Genomic DNA, 15,767 nt, shown 5'->3' on the forward strand with positions numbered 1-15,767 from the left:
CCGCCCCGGCCCGCCCCTTCCCCTTCCCCTTCCCCGCGGCTGCCGGGCGGCCTTAGCCCAGAAAGCGGCGGCGCCGGATTGGTCTCCTTGACTCAGGTCAGCCCCCGGGAAGGCGGGTCCCCACCTCGGCCCGGGGAGTCCCTGAGCCGATCCCCCAAAACCCGGGGAAGAGACCCCGGAAGCTGCTCAAGCAATTGCCGGGAGGGAGGGGGAAGCGCGGCGCGCTCAGTACCGCCCGTCGTCTCGCGATCACGCGGGGCGGAAAAAGGAAGCAAAGGACGGCCCCGACGCCCAAACAGGTTGGCTGGAGGCTTGGGAAGGGGCGGGACAACCAGGTAAAGGCGGATTGCGCCTGCGCCTTGGGACTTGCCCGCCCTGCCGCTTCCGGGTCCAGGCGCAAAGGCCTCCCCGGAGAGGCGCGGGGAAGGAGACTCAAGGTCCTGGAGGTGGAGGACCTGTAGGCTTGGCGCGGTCGCTAAGGGAGGTCGTAGGGTTTGCCCAAAGCCGCCCAGATTGGATCTAGAAAGGACGGGGAGAGGCTCTAGTTATCGTTTGTTAAGATCATGGCACCCTTGCTGCCTGGGGCGTAGGCGGCTGTGGGCTGGGTCCGGGCTGGGGGCGCGGACTTGGAATGAGGCCGAGCTCGCCCTGTACTTAGCGATCTTGGAATCCACTGTATTGTTTTCACAATTACCAGCGTCGTCATCCGAGTTGTAAATGCACGCGCTTTTTAAAGACCTAGGGCAGGAGGGTTTGTAATGAAAAGCGGAATTCAGCCTTAGGAGCCGCCACTTCGCATCAGTTGTGCTCGTAGTTCTGATTCCTAAAAAGCTGAGCTTAAATGCTGTTTTATTTGTTCGTTTTCGTTAGTCTTTGGCCTAATGCCATGCTAATGAAGGTCGAGCACACAACACCACCCCCTTTATATCTCCCTAATTTACCTTTATAACTTTCATCAACATGCTGAATCCCGTTTTTTAAAAATGTAAGAAATGGCCAAACCTGTAGAGGATTTTTATGAGTTTATTTGAGCCAAATTGATGCCATATTTGGGGAAGCAAGATCTCAAATGCTGCGGAGAATAACAATTTTGCAGGACAGTTATCAACTTTTATGTGCTCCCTTGAGGGTGATTTTGCTTATTTCCAAGTTGTGTTAACTTACCTGCATGAGAACGATGGACAGGGCTGCCTTAAAACCGTCACTACAGGAGTTAGAGGCCTGGGATGTGATTGCCCACCATGATGACTGTTAGGTGGCTCAGGAGGCGGCGTAGGAAATAAAGAGAGCCCAGTCAATCAGAAAAGAAAGAAAAGGTTTTAATCTGCGTCCCCGGGCGACCCACGAACCCCAAAGACAGGGCCAGTGGATTCACGCCAACAGGGAAGGGGGGTTTCTTTTTATAGAGGTGCTTAATGAGGGCAGGGGCATGAGCTGAGGAAGCTCCCCCCCCCCCCCCCCCCCCGCCCCCTCCCGTGGTCATCACGGTATTGGCTGAGGAAGCTCCCGCCGCAGGGGTGGGCAGGGTATTCAGGAAGGAGTCAGTATCTGTGTCTGGCAGGCTGATCTGTTAGAAATTCAGGGAGGGTCCCTTATCTCGTCACCCATCTGCATGCATCTGATCCTGGGCTCCCTCCAACCTGACAATGACCTGTCCATTTAGGAATTTATGATCAGACCACCCTGTGAAATTACTTTCCATAGGACCTTTTTTTTTTCTGTCCACAAAACTATAAATTTAATGCTCTGTTCCTTCCAGGCCTGGGAATAGGGTACAACGAGTGAATCATTCACCTCCAACACAAAATGTAAGGAAGTACCAAAAAAATTAAGATTAACTGTTTTAGTAGAACATTTTAAAAAATCAAAATTAATGAAAGAAAATGCACAATGAACAGAACATCAAAATTCTAAATAAATACAAGTTCATGATTACTGATTGGTCCTTTGATCTCAAGCTCTGATATACTTGGGGAAGGCACTGTTAATGAAGCTGTTTTTAATGCTCCCAGGCATTAAAATATTTATTTTGGCTACTGTGTTTAGATTGTATTCCTCTTGCAAAAACTGGCTCAGAAGTTCACCAACACAACAAAGCCGAGTTTCTTGCTTCCTCGGGCAAGGAGAACACTGCTCGGCAACGCTTGGGCAGTGTCTCAGAGAGGAGAAGGTAAGGCCAGGATTTTTTGAGAATTGGAAGCTTGGTTTAAGGCCAGTTTTTCAGTTTAGAGTCTTGATTAGGATTGGGTAAGAATGCACAACAGTCCAAAATTGGTGGACACAGAGGAGGGAATTCAAAGAATCTCGGTGGGCAAACTGGCTGTTGATATTCAAACCATTTGCCTGGCCTGGGCGGTTGAGGAAGAGTAAAGAAATGCCAGGGAAGACAGCAGACCACAAAGTCACTTTAATGTAGGCAGGAAGGTGTGGTTGGGGTTCTCTGTATGCCAAGCTGAGTGTGGGGGCAGATGGATTTGGTGTTCACTCTCTTCTGCATCCATTCAATAAATATTTCATCGTGTCCCATATGCTGCATTGGACACATCAAACTTGTACGCAGTGCCTTTAGCATCCATGGATGATTCTTCTCTGAATACATTTTCCTCTGATTGGAAAACTTTTAAAGACAGAGAAAGATAATCCTTTTATCTGGTTACTGTGAAATCCATTTCGCTGAGATTAGTGTAACATTTGTCATCCCCACATGCTAGAACCTTTTGAGGCCATAGTTCAAATCATGTGTAACTGGAGTTTTCAGATTGAAGATTCATGGTGCAATATCCGCTAACAAAGCATCGTAACTTCTAGAACGTTAATGAGTTGCTTCTGGGTTGGCAAACGTGGTGGTGTGTATGGGGGAGACGGTGCCCTCAGAGGGCATGGACGCTCCCCGCCCCTTCCCACACACCTTGCCCTGTGCACTCTTCCATGGGCCTGTTCCTGAGTTATCTCCTTTCATTATAAGCTGGTAATCTAACCTAGGTGTGGAGCAGCAAGCATACACCATCAAGGTTCTTGTCTTCAAGAAACAAACCCAAAGCCGATCAAAGCTCTGATGAACTTGGTTACCGGCATTCCTTCTCTGACCTTCAGCCCGACACCAGAAGTCTTGGCAATCGCTTCAGAAGAGATGGAAGAAATAGATTGGTTCATCATCCTTCCTCTAAAGCAGTGGTTCTCAACCTTCCTCATGTTGTGGTGACCCCCAATTTCATTGTTACAAATTGAACGTAAAGCATAGTGATTAATCATAAAAACAATATGTAATTATATATGTGTTTCCCGATGGTCTTAGGCGACCCCTGTGAAAGGGTCGTTTGACCTCCAAAGGGGTCGTGACCCACAGGTTGAGAACCACTACTTTACAATATTTTCCAACTTCCCAGTCCTTAAAAAAAGATGATTTCTCTTGTTCCTACCAGGGATTCTTTTCTCTCCCAGAAGTGTCTTGGGGAGTGAAAAGGGCAGGGCCCTCCGTTACAGGTTGCACCCCTCCTCACACTCCTAGGTAGATAGTTCTTCTTGGAAACGTTATGGAATGTGTGATAATGTGTGGCTGGTGATTTATGGCGCCAGCTGTGCTTGTCTTAATAAACGCATAGCAACTTCTGTTTGAAAGGAAAAGTTGAGGTTACATTTATAAGTGTGTGCCCCCAAAGAATCAATTCTGCTGTGTGATATCTTTAAAAATTAAAATAAAATGTGATGGCGTTGTTACTGGTAGCGTAGCTTGGCATATACATCATCTTGAGAGTAGGAAAATGACCTAGTCTCGTCGGTTCAGGTGTCATCTGTGTGTTTTCATACTGTGATGGCAGAGTTGAGGGGTGGTGACAGATCTCAGATTGCCTCCTGTGCCTCGACAGACCCTTCCCCCCGCCTTGTCTGGGGAGAAGGGAGGGAATGGGTTGCACAGGGGTTGGAGTAGGAACAAGATTTCTCCACATAGAGCTTTTGTATGTTTTTTGTATGTTGTTTTGTTTTTCAAAACATGTGAAGGCATAACCTATCAAAAAGATGTGGGTTTTTTAATTTTTTTTATTTTAAACCACCATCCGCTGGTTGTGGCTGTCAGGCATCATCCGTTAATCCCCGCCTTGTGTTCTGCTTGGTTTGTCAGGAATCTTCAAAAATCCACCCCAACGCCTTGGCCACAGGAGCCAATGACGCTGCCCAAACCTGGGATCTATTACTTCCCCTGGGAGGTCAGTGCCGGCCAGGCTCCTGACGGGGGCGCACTGCGGACGTTCGGCAGGTGAGATGCTTGTTTTTCCACAAAGCGGGGAGGATGTTTCAGTGGCTGCCTCCCCCTCAAAAAAACAATTAAAATAGTCGTCATTTTGTCTGATTAAAAACTTAATATGGCCGAGACCGGTTTGGCTCAGTGGATAGAGCGTCGGCCTGTGGACTGAAGGGTCCCGGGTTCGATTCCGGTCGGGGGCATGTACCTGGGTTGCGGCACATCCCCAGTGGGAGATGTGCAGGAGGCAGCTGATCGATGTTTCTCTCTCATCGATGTTTCTGGCTCTCTGTCTCTCTCCCTTCCTCTCTGTGAAAAGTCAATAACATATATTTAAAAAAAAAACAAAAAACTTAATATGCATTCATTGTAAAAAAACATGTAGACAATTCATAAAGGTGTAAAGGAAGCAAGCAAAAATCACCTGTGATCCACTGTCTGAACAACCACTGCCTATGTTTTGGTGATTACACACTTTTTCATGTGTGTATGCATGTATATATGTATATGTGGGTGGGTATGTATACACACTAGGTTTACACACGTGTACATGCATGTGTACTGTACGAGTCAGTCATTTTATTGCCATGTAACAAATTACCCCAAAATTTAGTGGCTTAAAAGGAGAATGAAAGCCTATTATTTCCGCCCTGGCCTGTGTGGCTCGAGCAGCAGCCCATGCACCAAAGGGTCTCAGGCGGGGACCCAGGTTTCGGGTTCAGTCTCTGGTAGGGACACACACGGGAGGCAACCGACTCATGGATGTTTCTCTCTCCCTCTCCGTCCTTCTTTCTCTTAAAAAACAACACCACAGCCTGGCCAGTTTGGCTCAGTGGGTAGAGCATAGGCCTGCGGACCAAAGGGTCCCGAGTGTGATTCCGGTCAGGGGCACGTACCTTGGTTGCAGGCTCCTCCCTGGCCGGGGCCCTGGTCAGGGCTCGTGCGGGAGGCAACCAGTCGATGTGTTTCTCTCCCATCAGTGTTTCTCTCTGTCCTTCCCTCTCTCAGAAACAAAAACAAAAACACACACACCACAATAATACAAAACAAAAGCTTATTATTTTATAGTTGCTATGGGTGAGGAACTTGGGAGTAGATTAGCTGGGCCAACACCTGAAGGCTGGGCGGGCCCTGGGGGTCTGCTACCGGGTGACGGGGTCACACTTTGGCGAGTTGGTGCTGGCCAAAGACTCAGGGAGGCTTGGGGTGATAGAAATGTACTAAATCTTGACTGGGGTGGTGGTTACACCAAGTGTGTATTTTCATCAAGACTCGTTGGACAAGTGTCTTTTGATGCATGTAATTTATACCTCAACAGTTTTTCTGACTTGTTGCTGCCATTTTTATTTTGTCTGATCAAAGTAAGGCTGACCATTTTTCCTCCCCAAGCCTGGTAAGCTCTAAGCTCCGTGGCGGTCGTGTCTAAGGAGAGAGACGATCGCACTTTCCCTGACTTCCAGGTTGAGCCTCTACGACATGACCGAGTCCCGAGCGACCCTGACAGCTCAGCACGGGTCTGAGCAGCACCAGGTCCTCGTCTGTACCAAGTTGGTGGAGCCGTTCCAGGCCCAGGTGGGCTCCCTGTACCTGGTCCTTGGGGAGCTCGAGCAGCAGCAGGGTAAGCCGGGGCCTCACACACGCTTTTGCCCTCTGGGTCCTGAGTGGCGACGCGGTTGGGACTGGGCCTGGTGTCTGACCCAACAGCGTCCCTCACGGGGATAACATTCCTCCCGAATCATCCCACAAGTTCAAGGGCCGGTGGGCAGCATGTGACTGGGCTCAGAGCCCATCTGCCACCGGGCATTGCGCAAGCCTGGAGGGAAACCATTCATTTCCGAAGGCCCACACGTCCAGGCCTCGTACCAGGTTTGCTTAAATCTTTGAATCTGCCCACCTGCCCTTAATCTGAGTCTTGTTATTGCTGGTTCATAAATGAGAAAACCAAGTCTCAGAGAGGGTGGGGCGGGACTAACGATCCCGGAAGTCAGGGCCAGAGAAAGAGGACAGCCCTGGCTGGTGTGGCTCAGTGGATAGAGTGTCAGCATGCGGACTGAAGGGTCCTGGGTTCGATTCCGGTCAGGGGCACATGCCTGGGTTGCGGGCTTGAACCCCAGTCGGGGGCGTGCAGGAGGCAGCCGATCAATGATTCTCTTTCATCATTGATGTTTCTCTCTTTCTCTCCCTCTCTCTCTCTTTCTCCCTCTCCCTCTCTTTCCCTTCCTCTCTGAAATCAATAAAAATATTTAAAAAAAAAAAAAAAGAGAGAGAGATGCCCTGACCGGTTTGGCTCAGTGGATAGAGCGTAGGCCTGCGGACTTGATTCCGGTCAAGGGCATGTACCTTGGTTGTGGGCACATGCCCAGTAGGGGGTGTGCAGGAGGCAGATGATCGATGTTTCTCTCTCATTGATGTTTCTAATTCTCTATCCCTCTCCCTTCCTCTCTGTAAAAAGTCAATAAAATATATTTTTAAAAAAATAAAAAAGAGAGAAATAGGACACAAGGGGAGAATAAAAGCAGCCTGAAAGGATCTCTGGCTTCCAGAGTTGAAGGTTGCTCTTTAAAACTCAGGTCCTCCCATCCTTTGCCTCCCACATGGCTGTCCCTGTGCCATTTTCCTTCATATGTTTGATGTCATACTATGTTGGAGCTGGTTATTTTGGCTTCATATTATATCATAAGCATTTCCCCACGTCTTCAAATTTTTCTAGGTATAGTGTTGAGTGGCTATATAATATTTTATAGATTAGATGTGTGACCTAATTCACGTGACCATTGGTATATTTATATTGTTTTAATTCTTTGCTCTTACAAATACACTGTGCATTGATTATTGGTTAAAGAAAGTATGGTATATTTACTCGGTAGAATATTATGCAGCCATCAAAGGTGATGTTGTAGCCCTTGGTGTATTTTAAAGCAAATATAGGACATTGTCTCATTTTACTCATAAATACCTCAGCATGTATCTCTCCCACCACCACAATCACACCCAACAAAAATAATGGCCATTTCTTCGTATAATCACAATCCTTGTCCATGTTCACGTCCCCCAGTTGCCTCAAAAACAAATAAACAAGCCGCGTGTTCACAACTGGCAGCTCAAGTCAGGCCCCCGAAGTTCACACATTGCACCCAGATCACACATCCCAAGCCTCTGTTCACCTCTAACAGTCTGTCTTCCGGTTTTTCTTTCTTTTTGTAAAAAAAAATGCCATTTATTGGAGAATTAGTCATCTGTTGTGTAGAATTCAGTGGAGTCTGGACCTGACTAGTTGTTCCCTCCTGGTTGCCTTGCTCACACTTGCGGGCTCCTTCCCTTGCTTATCCGGCCTTTTTCTGTTTGGATTGTGCTTCAGGGAAACCGCATGCTTGATGGGGGAAAGCTCGTCAGAGGAGAACGGTGACTAAATGCAGAAGTCATTGCATTTGAAGGTCGCCTCTTCGGGAGCCCTGGTGAAATAATGAATCCAGGCCACGAGCCTGATCACCAGCTGCTGGGCTCGGTAGGCGAAAGCGCGTGGGGAATGTGGTAGCGCAGGGACCAGGCCAGCCGGCCAGCCGACCGTTAATGAGGCAGAGCGAGCAGTCGATTGATCGCTCTGCTGTGACGCACCCAGAGGCACACAGCGCCGCTCTGAAGGGCGCCAAAAAGGGAGAAGCTGAGCCTGAGCATCAGCCCTCGGGGCAGGCAGCAGTCTCCTGGCCTGTCGCTAGCTTACCGAGTACGTTACAACCTGAATTTTTCTTCCCTTGTTTTTAAATAATTTAAAACATATATATGTGTATGTATATATAGGGGGGGGGGGGGGAGAAAGAGAGAGAAAAAAAACATCGGGTTGTTCCTCTTATTTATGCATTCATTGGTTGATTCTTGTATGTGCCCCGACCAGGGATGGAACCCACAACCTTGGTGCATCTGGATGATGCTCTAACCAACTGAGCTACCCGGCCAGGGCCTTTTTCTTTCTTTCTTAAAAACAATTTCCCCAAGTTTCTAAGTCATGCACACTCATCATTTGCAACGGAAACAAGGAAAGAAACTTGCCGAGGAGGAGGTGGAGGCAGAGTGTGGGCAGGGCGTGGGCTGAGCATGGAAGCGGCCACCCCACCCCCAGCCGGGCAGAGGGGCTCGGCGCGGCTGACCCCGGTCAGGTCCCAAGTCCTGTGGGACACAAAGGTCACCAGGCACCAGTCGTGCCCCGTGACCGGGTGGGTGGTGCTGAGGACGGACAAGAGGCTGCCTAAAGTCACCTGTCTGACATGTTTACACAAGGAGCTCGCAGAGGCCATAGAAAAGGTGAAGAAATGCCAGCGCCGTTTCGAAACTCGCTGGCTGTGTCACCCTCTTTGGGCGCCGTCCAGAGGCCCTCGGGGGCTTCCTGTCCTGTTCAGGCGCTAAGGGACTGGGGCGCAGCCTCTCCCCGCTCAGCTCCAGGGTCCCTAATAGAATTGCCAGGCTGGAGGCCGCTTGCCTACAGCACGGAGCTGCCCTAGATCTCTCCATAAATCCCCGTAAATGCCGCCCTTCCGGTTCATTCCAGCTGACGCCGCGTCCTCCTCCACGGGTCCTCCCGTCCGGTCCTCCGGGACCTTTGCTCTTCCACCTTCCAGCCTCCTTTCCCTGCTTTCGCCTTCGCCGGGACCTGCCTGATACCTGGCTTGTTCCCAGGGCCGCAGTTCCTCCCCCTGCCCCCACAGGGAGGCCTGGTCAGCGTCCCCACCCCACACTGCAGAGGCGGGCCGCACCCTGCCTGCTCCCCGGGTACCAGTTCTGCCACCCTGTGACCTGTCTGCCTGACACCCCCAGCTCCTCCCAGCATGTCGCCACCTCTGCCACCTGAAACCACTCGTCCACCCTCCGTATCTCTCTGCCCTCCGTCAGCCCCGGGGACTTTGGACTCCTCCCTTTCCTCCCATCTCTCTCTCCTGTTCCCTTTCCTCCGCTAACGCCAGACCCACTATCATTTCAACTCCATTCCTGGCAGACCGTCAGCCCTCGCCTTCTCTCCTGCCTGATTAAACCTGGGCCTCCGCCCTCTCCATCCCACCCACTGTGGGTGGGAAGTTCACGAAGCCCGGGTTCCTAGCACAAAGGTTTCAGGGTCCCTCATCTCACTCAGCTCCTCCACGCTGCCTAGACCCTCCCACATCCCGATCAATCCCTGTCCCACAGCCCTCAGGGCTGTTTCAGGCGGGCAGTTACCAAGACACCCACTTCATCCCCTCCCTGCCCCTTTCGGCAAACCCTCTCACCTCTTACATCCCCGGAGAAACTGGGCCACAGCAGCCGTCCGTCCTCCTAAAATCACAGGCATCCACAGCCGTGCAGCGCCTTCCCCCAGGCTGGCCGGAAGGTCCCCTGGCCTGCCCTCCGCAGGGACGCTGCTCTCGCAGCCGGACCCTTCACCTGTCCCCACAGGTTCTCCCCTCGCAGCATTTAAAGCACCGGAGCCTCTTCCACGTTAAAGTAATGATGGTAATTGGCAGTGGTGCCAGGCGGCCGAGGGCGGCCTCAGCCCCATCCCAGTCCTTGTCACGGCCCGAGAAGGAATTCAGGGGCAGACAGATCTAGCAAAGCACAGGGGGCTCAGTAAAGCCAGTGCCCGCCGAGCAGTGAGCAGGCGGCCTCGGAGAGCCAGGCGTGCCTCGGGTCTGGGTGGGAGGTCTCTATTAAATGTGGGCAAGGGGGCGCCTGGGGCGGTCCTCTGCCTCTGACGTGTGTAGGGCCACTGCCTGTGCCTGGTCCTTGTCCCTCTCTGCAGACATCGGTTCCTGTCCTTGTTCTGTGTGTGCCCTCAGTCACAGGAAATCGAGGAGGGGGAGCGGTGGGCCGGGGGCAGTGGAGGTCATGTCTGTGATGTTCCAGCCGAGAAGGAGAGGGGAGGGCAGAGCTCGAGGCCTTTGTTCCCTGCTCTGACTTTCCTGCCTCCGTAATAATAACAACACTGCATCTTCTGCTCCCTCTGCCTGCCTAGCTGGGACCCTCTTGCCCTGCACAGTCAGGCTTCCTGCGGGAAGGTCTGACCTCCCGCCCCTCCCTCATCTCCTGCTCACACCTCAGTCCCGGGCTTCGCCGCTGCTCTTGCCACTCGGCCCTCCTCCTTGCTCTGGAGTCTTGATCTTTGCAAAAAGAGATTCCCCTGCGGGGCTGTTTCTCTAGCGTCTTGTTCACAGCTCCTCCCGGGCCTGCAGCGCTTCAAACCCTCCTCCTTTCACCCACTGACCTTGTGCAGACGGACTCTCAGATTTGCCCCTTGTGGTCGTCACCCCTCCATAGTCGGCAGCTGTGACTTTCCATCCCCAGGAAGAAGCAGCCTGTTCCACTCCATACGGCGAGGCGAGCGGGAGGGCCCCAGGTGGAGGGGAGGTTGCTGATGGGCACTCCTGTGAGGAAGGTGCGGGGAAGTGCCGTGGACAACTAAGAAAGTCTCCACACGGGCAGTTTGGAACCATTCGATGTCGGGTCCTATTTTGAGATTTAGATTTTTATTTATTGGTCTTATAGAGGAAGAGAGAGAATTATTTGTTCCACTTATTCATGCTTTCATGGGTGGATTCTTGTATGCGCCCTGAGCCGTGGCCTATGGGGACGACACTGTGGAAAACGGAGCCACCTGGCCAGGGCCCTGTTCGGAGATTTTTAGCTGAATTAGACTGATTCTGTCCTTGCCCTCCCCGTGCCGCCCGAACACGTGCAGCTGCTCTGTGGAGCGATGCAGGGCCACGCGTGTCACCAGAAGAGGCGTAGGCCTCTCGGCGATCAGGCGGACACCTGCCTCTGACCAGGCAGCTGGCCAGCGCTTCCTGGGGAGGGACGAGGGTCAGCCGTCCACACTGGCGGGAGATCCGGAGGTGGTCACGCGCCCACGCCACGCTGGCCGGGCGTCTCTGCACCCAGCACCGGGGCCCCTAGAAGCCAGTGGCCGCAGGCGACCCCGTGGTCCAGACAAGCTCACCTCCCCCGTTGGAGGCTGGCACCTGCGCCGCCCAGCGCTCTGCCTTCTGCCCCGCTGGACGAGCAGGAGGCCAGCAGACGTCTAACCCAGAGCCCTCCGAAGCATCAGAGGAAGACAGGACGAGTGTTCTAGAACACTGAACGCACTCACTGACGGGCTGGGGAGCAGAGGACAGAGAGAGAGAGAGCAGGGCCCCCCCAGAGGCCCGTTTCCGGCTGCTGCCTCTTGAGCGTAGACCAGCCTTTCTGTCGGGTCCCCGGCCCAGGGGGTATGGTTCACCCCTATAAGGCCCCCCCCCCCCGGGTTTACTGCATACGGGCTTCTCGAATGCCAGGCGGTGCCAGGACGCCCTCCCCCTGGTACAGAGGGAACTGGGGTGGCGACGAGACGCCTCCTCCCCGCCCCTGGGCCCCAGGGACTGATGACCAGGGAGGGATGCGGAGGGTGCGTCTCCCCGGCGTCTTCCCTGGAGAAGCGGGATCTGGGGGGCCCCGGAGTTCCGGGCTCCCGCCCGCCCGTCAGGCACGGCCCGGGGACCCGCCCCCCGCCGGGGCCTCGCGCTGAGCCGGCGTCTGTCTGTATTTTTATTTTATTTTATTTTGTTTTTTCCGGCGTCTGTCTTGCAGGCCGCCGCGTGGTGCGGGCCCGCGTGCTGACCTGCGTGGAGGGCCTGCACCTCCCGCTGCTGGAACGGGCCGTGGCGGAGCAGCGGCTGTACCGGCGGGAGCGGCAGCGGGAGCGGGCCGGCCCCTAGGACCGCGGCTCCGGGACCCCCGCCCCCGCCGCGGGAGCCGCGGAGAAGAAGGGGCGCCCCCGAAGCCCCCCTCCCTGCGCGCCCGCCGGGCCTCGCGCGGCCTCGGAGCGAACCCGGATCGATCCGCGCACGTGGTGCGGCGCCGGCCGGGAGGGGGCGCCGGGGAGCGGGCGGCGCGGGCGGGAGACAGGCGCCTCCGCGCTGCGGGCGGTCGGGCCTGAGGGGACGCTGGGACCCCCGACCCGCCGACCCAGGTGGGGGCCCGGGGCGCAGGGGCCGCCCCGCCGAGGTTCTGCCCCCGGAGGAGGCCGAGCGGCCGCCAACTGGGGCCCGGCCTCGCCCCGGCGGTGAGGCCTCAGGGGTGCTGCCCGGGAACCCTCAGACCCTGCCCCGAGCTGCCCTTGCTGCCCTCGCCTCCCCTCCAGCCCCCCGACCCCCCACTGGCCGCTGCGAGCTGGACCCGGGCCCGGCCCGGCTGAGGCGGGAGGTTTGGGCCCTGCCGCGCCCCGTAGCCGGCGCCTTCCTGGGGGGCAGCTTCCTGGGGGCACCCGGGCTGGGCGAGGGGCTGCCCCCTTCAAACCCGGTTCCCAGGGGAGGTGGGGGCCTGGGCCGAGGCTGCGGGGCGCCCGGCGGGACCCAGCGGGCGCCTGTCCCGCAGCCGCGGCCATGGACAGCTTCCAGAAGGTGGAGAAGATCGGCGAGGGCACCTACGGGGTGGTGTACAAGGCCCGGCACCGGGACACGGGCCAGCTCGTGGCGCTCAAGAAGATCCGGCTGGACCTGTGAGTGCTGGGCCGGACCGGGGACCCCGGGGGGCGCCCTCCCGGAATCAGAACGCGGGGACCCCCCCTCCCCCCGGCAGGAGCGCCCTGCTCGGCTCCTGCCTCCAGCTGCGCCCTCCTGCCCGCAGGGAGACCGAGGGGGTCCCCAGCACCGCCATCCGGGAGATCTCCCTGCTCAAGGAGCTCAAGCACCCCAACATCGTCAGGTGAGGGCGCAGCCGGCGGGGCCGGGCCTGGCCGCCCCCGGGAGCCACCTGACCGCCCCCCCCCCCCCCCCAGGCTGCTGGACGTGGTGCACAGCGAGAAGAAGCTGTACCTGGTGTTTGAGTTCCTCAGCCAGGACCTGAAGAAGTTCATGGACGCCACCCCGGTGTCCGAGCTCCCGCTGCGCTTGGTCAAGGTATGGGGGGCGGGACGGGGGGTGGGGGGCGCTCAGCCGGCCGCTGCCGCTCAGCCAGCCCCCCCTCCCTGCTCCAGAGCTACCTCTTCCAGCTGCTGCAGGGGGTGAACTTCTGCCACGCGCACCGGGTCATCCACCGCGACCTGAAGCCCCAGAACCTGCTCATCAACGAGCTGGGCGCCATCAAGCTGGCGGACTTCGGGCTGGCGCGGGCCTTCGGGGTGCCCCTGCGCACCTACACCCACGAGGTCCACGGGCGCGGGAGGGCAGGCGGCTGAAGGGGAGCCCCGGCGCCCTCGGCTGCCCTGAGTGACCCCTCGCCTGGTCCCCGCAGGTGGTGACGCTCTGGTATCGCGCCCCCGAGATCCTCCTGGGCTGCAAGTTCTACTCGACAGCGGTGGACATCTGGAGCATCGGCTGCATCTTCGCGGAGATGGTAGAGGGGCAGGCGGGGCCAGGGCGGGGCCTGTTGGAGGCGGGTGAAGGGACTGGCTAGGGACTGGTCTGGCCTCTGCCCTGGTGTTGGGTTCCAGGGATGAGGGCGTGGACCCCACACCTCTCCTCTTCCCCTTCAGGTGACCTGCAAAGCTCTGTTCCCTGGAGACTCTGAGATCGACCAGCTCTTTCGCATCTTTCGGACCCTGGGGACGCCCAGCGAAGCCACGTGGCCAGGAGTCACCCAGCTGCCTGACTATAAGGGCAGCTTCCCCAAGTGGACCCGGAAGGGGCTGGAGGATGTGGTGCCCAATCTGGAGCCAGAGGGCAAGGACCTGCTCCAGGTGGGTACCGCGCGGTGGCGGGAGGGCACGAGGCCTCCTGCTCCAGCTGCTGCTCCCGCCGGCGCCTCGGGCCACCCCGGCTCCCCCAGTCCAGGCTGGCCTCCTTTCTCACCCCTGCCCGCACTGGCTGGCCCTGTCCCTGGGCGGACTGACTGTTCCACCTGGAGACCTCGCCCATGGAAAGTCCAGCGTTCACCGTTCCTTCTAAAACGGCTCTCTGCTAGTTGGCTCTGCGGGGTTTTGCAGGGATCCTGGCCCTCTTCCCTCAGTTGCCTTGTGTCCTTGGTCGTTTTCCCGTGGTCATTATGACCCCATGTGAACTGAGCTTTTCCGGGCGGGGACCACCCCTCCTGCGTCAGTATGCCCCACCGGGCCTTCCACAGCGGCTACTCCCACGCCCGGCCGTTCCTGCTGCCTGGGCCCCTGCCACGGCTCGCGCACCCTCCTGTTGCACCATCCGGATCCCGCGGGCTGGCCAGGCCTGACTGCCCGAGGCCTGAGCAGAGCCGCCTCGTTCTCGCCCACATAGGCTCAGAGGCACCTTTTCCCTTTCGCTGGTGTTGGGCCGAGGCAGGCGGGGCTCTGTTCCCATCGTCAGGCCACACGTCCCACTTTCCAGAAGCCGTGTCCACCAGCCGGGTGCCAGCAGCCCCGCACAGACTGCCGCCAGCTCTTAGCACGCTGTCCTGGCTGCTCCTCCTCCCCCGGCCTGGCTGGGAGGAGGGTCTGGGAGCTCCTGTCCCACCCGGCAGGTGTGGCCCCCACTTGCTGGTACACAGAAGTCTCTCTCAGCTACAGGAGATGGGGATCTGGAAGCCGCAGTACAGAGGGGAGACAGACTGAGCAGGGCTGGACCAGGACTAAGTCTTGGTCTGCACGTCCTGGGAGTGTCCAGAGCTGGCTCGTGAGCTGGGAGGAGGCGGCTCTGTGCATTTCTGGGTCTGAAGGCAGCCCTGGGGGCTGGGGGCCCTCCACCCTGGGGGGCGGGGGGGTTAATTCCTCTCCCCACCCTGGCACCCAGGCCCAGCCTCTTCCCTCCTCCTCCTCCCTCCACAGCAACTCCTGCAGTACGACCCCAGCCAGCGGATCTCAGCCAAAGGCGCCCTGGCCCATCCGTACTTCTCGTCCATGGAGACCTCCCTGGCCCCCCACCAGTGTGTGCTGGAGCGCTTCTGCCGCTGAGGATGCTGGAGGCCACCGCCTCAGAGCCTCTCTCCAGCTGCCGCCCCGCTGCCTCCTCACCGGCTCCCCAAGAAGGGGGACATGTCTGGGGAGAGGGCACAGCTCTAAGGAATTTGCATCACCCGCCAGAGGGCTGAGTTTGGGTTCGTCCTGCCAACAAGTTAGCGAGTTCCTGTGTTGTTTGTTGGGTTCGACGGTGCCGTTTCCAGACGGGGGCACAGAAGCTCCGTGTGCGAGGGGGTATGATAGGCCCTGGGTCTCCTGGCACGGGGGCAGCAGGCCAAGGAAAGCAGGAAGCCTGGCCCGCCAATGCTGCTGTGCGCAAGGCGCTCCTCCGCCCTTCACCGGCCCAGCCCTGGCTGCAGGGCCAGACCCTGAGGGGAAGGGCGCCCTCTGCTGGTCTTTCGGATTTAAAATGTTTGGGGGAAGAGTTGAGTCCCAAGTTTAACAGGAAGGGGGGTGGGGGAGAGGGGACGTTTCCTGGTACCGGTGTGTGTGGCTGTTCAAGTAGTTGTCACCTAGGGTATGTGTACATTTGTTTGCTTCTGGATTGAAGAGCAGGAAATAAAAGTGATGCTCTGAGCGTCCCCGTGTTTCTCTGCCGTGGGCACAGCAGGGACTTGCCCGTCTGCGACCTCCTTCCGTGGCCTGCCAGCACATCCTTCCAAGTCA

The 15,767-nt window shown here is 56.8% G+C and overlaps 2 protein-coding genes across 4 annotated transcripts; both read left to right on the forward strand.

Moving 5' to 3' along the window:
- Window positions 1-20: 20 nt before the first annotated feature.
- Window positions 21-11,961, forward strand: TEN1 (TEN1 subunit of CST complex). Of its 3 annotated transcripts, XM_081110083.1 has the most exons (6): window positions 408-446; window positions 1,760-1,808; window positions 2,047-2,170; window positions 4,121-4,255; window positions 5,701-5,858; window positions 11,825-11,961. In XM_081110083.1, exons 4-6 carry the CDS (start codon window positions 4,164-4,166, stop codon window positions 11,950-11,952), a joined length of 378 nt encoding a protein of 125 aa, XP_080966209.1. In that variant the 5' UTR covers window positions 408-446; window positions 1,760-1,808; window positions 2,047-2,170; window positions 4,121-4,163; the 3' UTR covers window positions 11,953-11,961. The 3 variants fall into 3 exon arrangements, with proteins under 3 accessions (XP_080966208.1, XP_080966210.1, XP_080966209.1); XM_081110082.1 differs by lacking the exons at window positions 408-446; window positions 1,760-1,808 and adding an exon at window positions 21-96; XM_081110084.1 differs by lacking the exons at window positions 408-446; window positions 1,760-1,808; window positions 2,047-2,170 and adding an exon at window positions 38-96.
- A 656-nt stretch (window positions 11,962-12,617) lies between these two features.
- Window positions 12,618-15,682, forward strand: CDK3 (cyclin dependent kinase 3). Its single transcript, XM_081110081.1, has 7 exons — window positions 12,618-12,734; window positions 12,863-12,940; window positions 13,014-13,134; window positions 13,212-13,382; window positions 13,469-13,570; window positions 13,710-13,913; window positions 14,970-15,682. Exons 1-7 carry the CDS (start codon window positions 12,619-12,621, stop codon window positions 15,093-15,095), a joined length of 918 nt encoding a protein of 305 aa, XP_080966207.1. The 5' UTR covers window position 12,618; the 3' UTR covers window positions 15,096-15,682.
- Window positions 15,683-15,767: the final 85 nt, after the last annotated feature.

Source organism: Myotis nattereri (genome assembly GCF_964212035.1).
Source record: "Myotis nattereri genome assembly, chromosome: 16".
In the NCBI taxonomy this organism is placed as follows: domain Eukaryota; kingdom Metazoa; phylum Chordata; class Mammalia; order Chiroptera; family Vespertilionidae; genus Myotis; species Myotis nattereri.

Excerpts from the sequence above, each read along its gene's own strand:
- TEN1 (XM_081110082.1), top strand. The coding sequence starts at position 4,164 with ATGACGCTGCCCAAACCTGGGATCTATTACTTCCCCTGGGAGGTCAGT. Across the intron at positions 4,256-5,700 it reads GCACTGCGGACGTTCGGCAG|GTTGAGCCTCTACGACATGA; the intron begins GTGAGATGCTTG and ends CCTGACTTCCAG. Across the intron at positions 5,859-11,824 it reads GGAGCTCGAGCAGCAGCAGG|GCCGCCGCGTGGTGCGGGCC; the intron begins GTAAGCCGGGGC and ends TCTGTCTTGCAG.
- CDK3 (XM_081110081.1), top strand. The coding sequence starts at position 12,619 with ATGGACAGCTTCCAGAAGGTGGAGAAGATCGGCGAGGGCACCTACGGG. Across the intron at positions 13,383-13,468 it reads TGCGCACCTACACCCACGAG|GTGGTGACGCTCTGGTATCG; the intron begins GTCCACGGGCGC and ends TGGTCCCCGCAG. Across the intron at positions 13,914-14,969 it reads AGGGCAAGGACCTGCTCCAG|CAACTCCTGCAGTACGACCC; the intron begins GTGGGTACCGCG and ends CTCCCTCCACAG.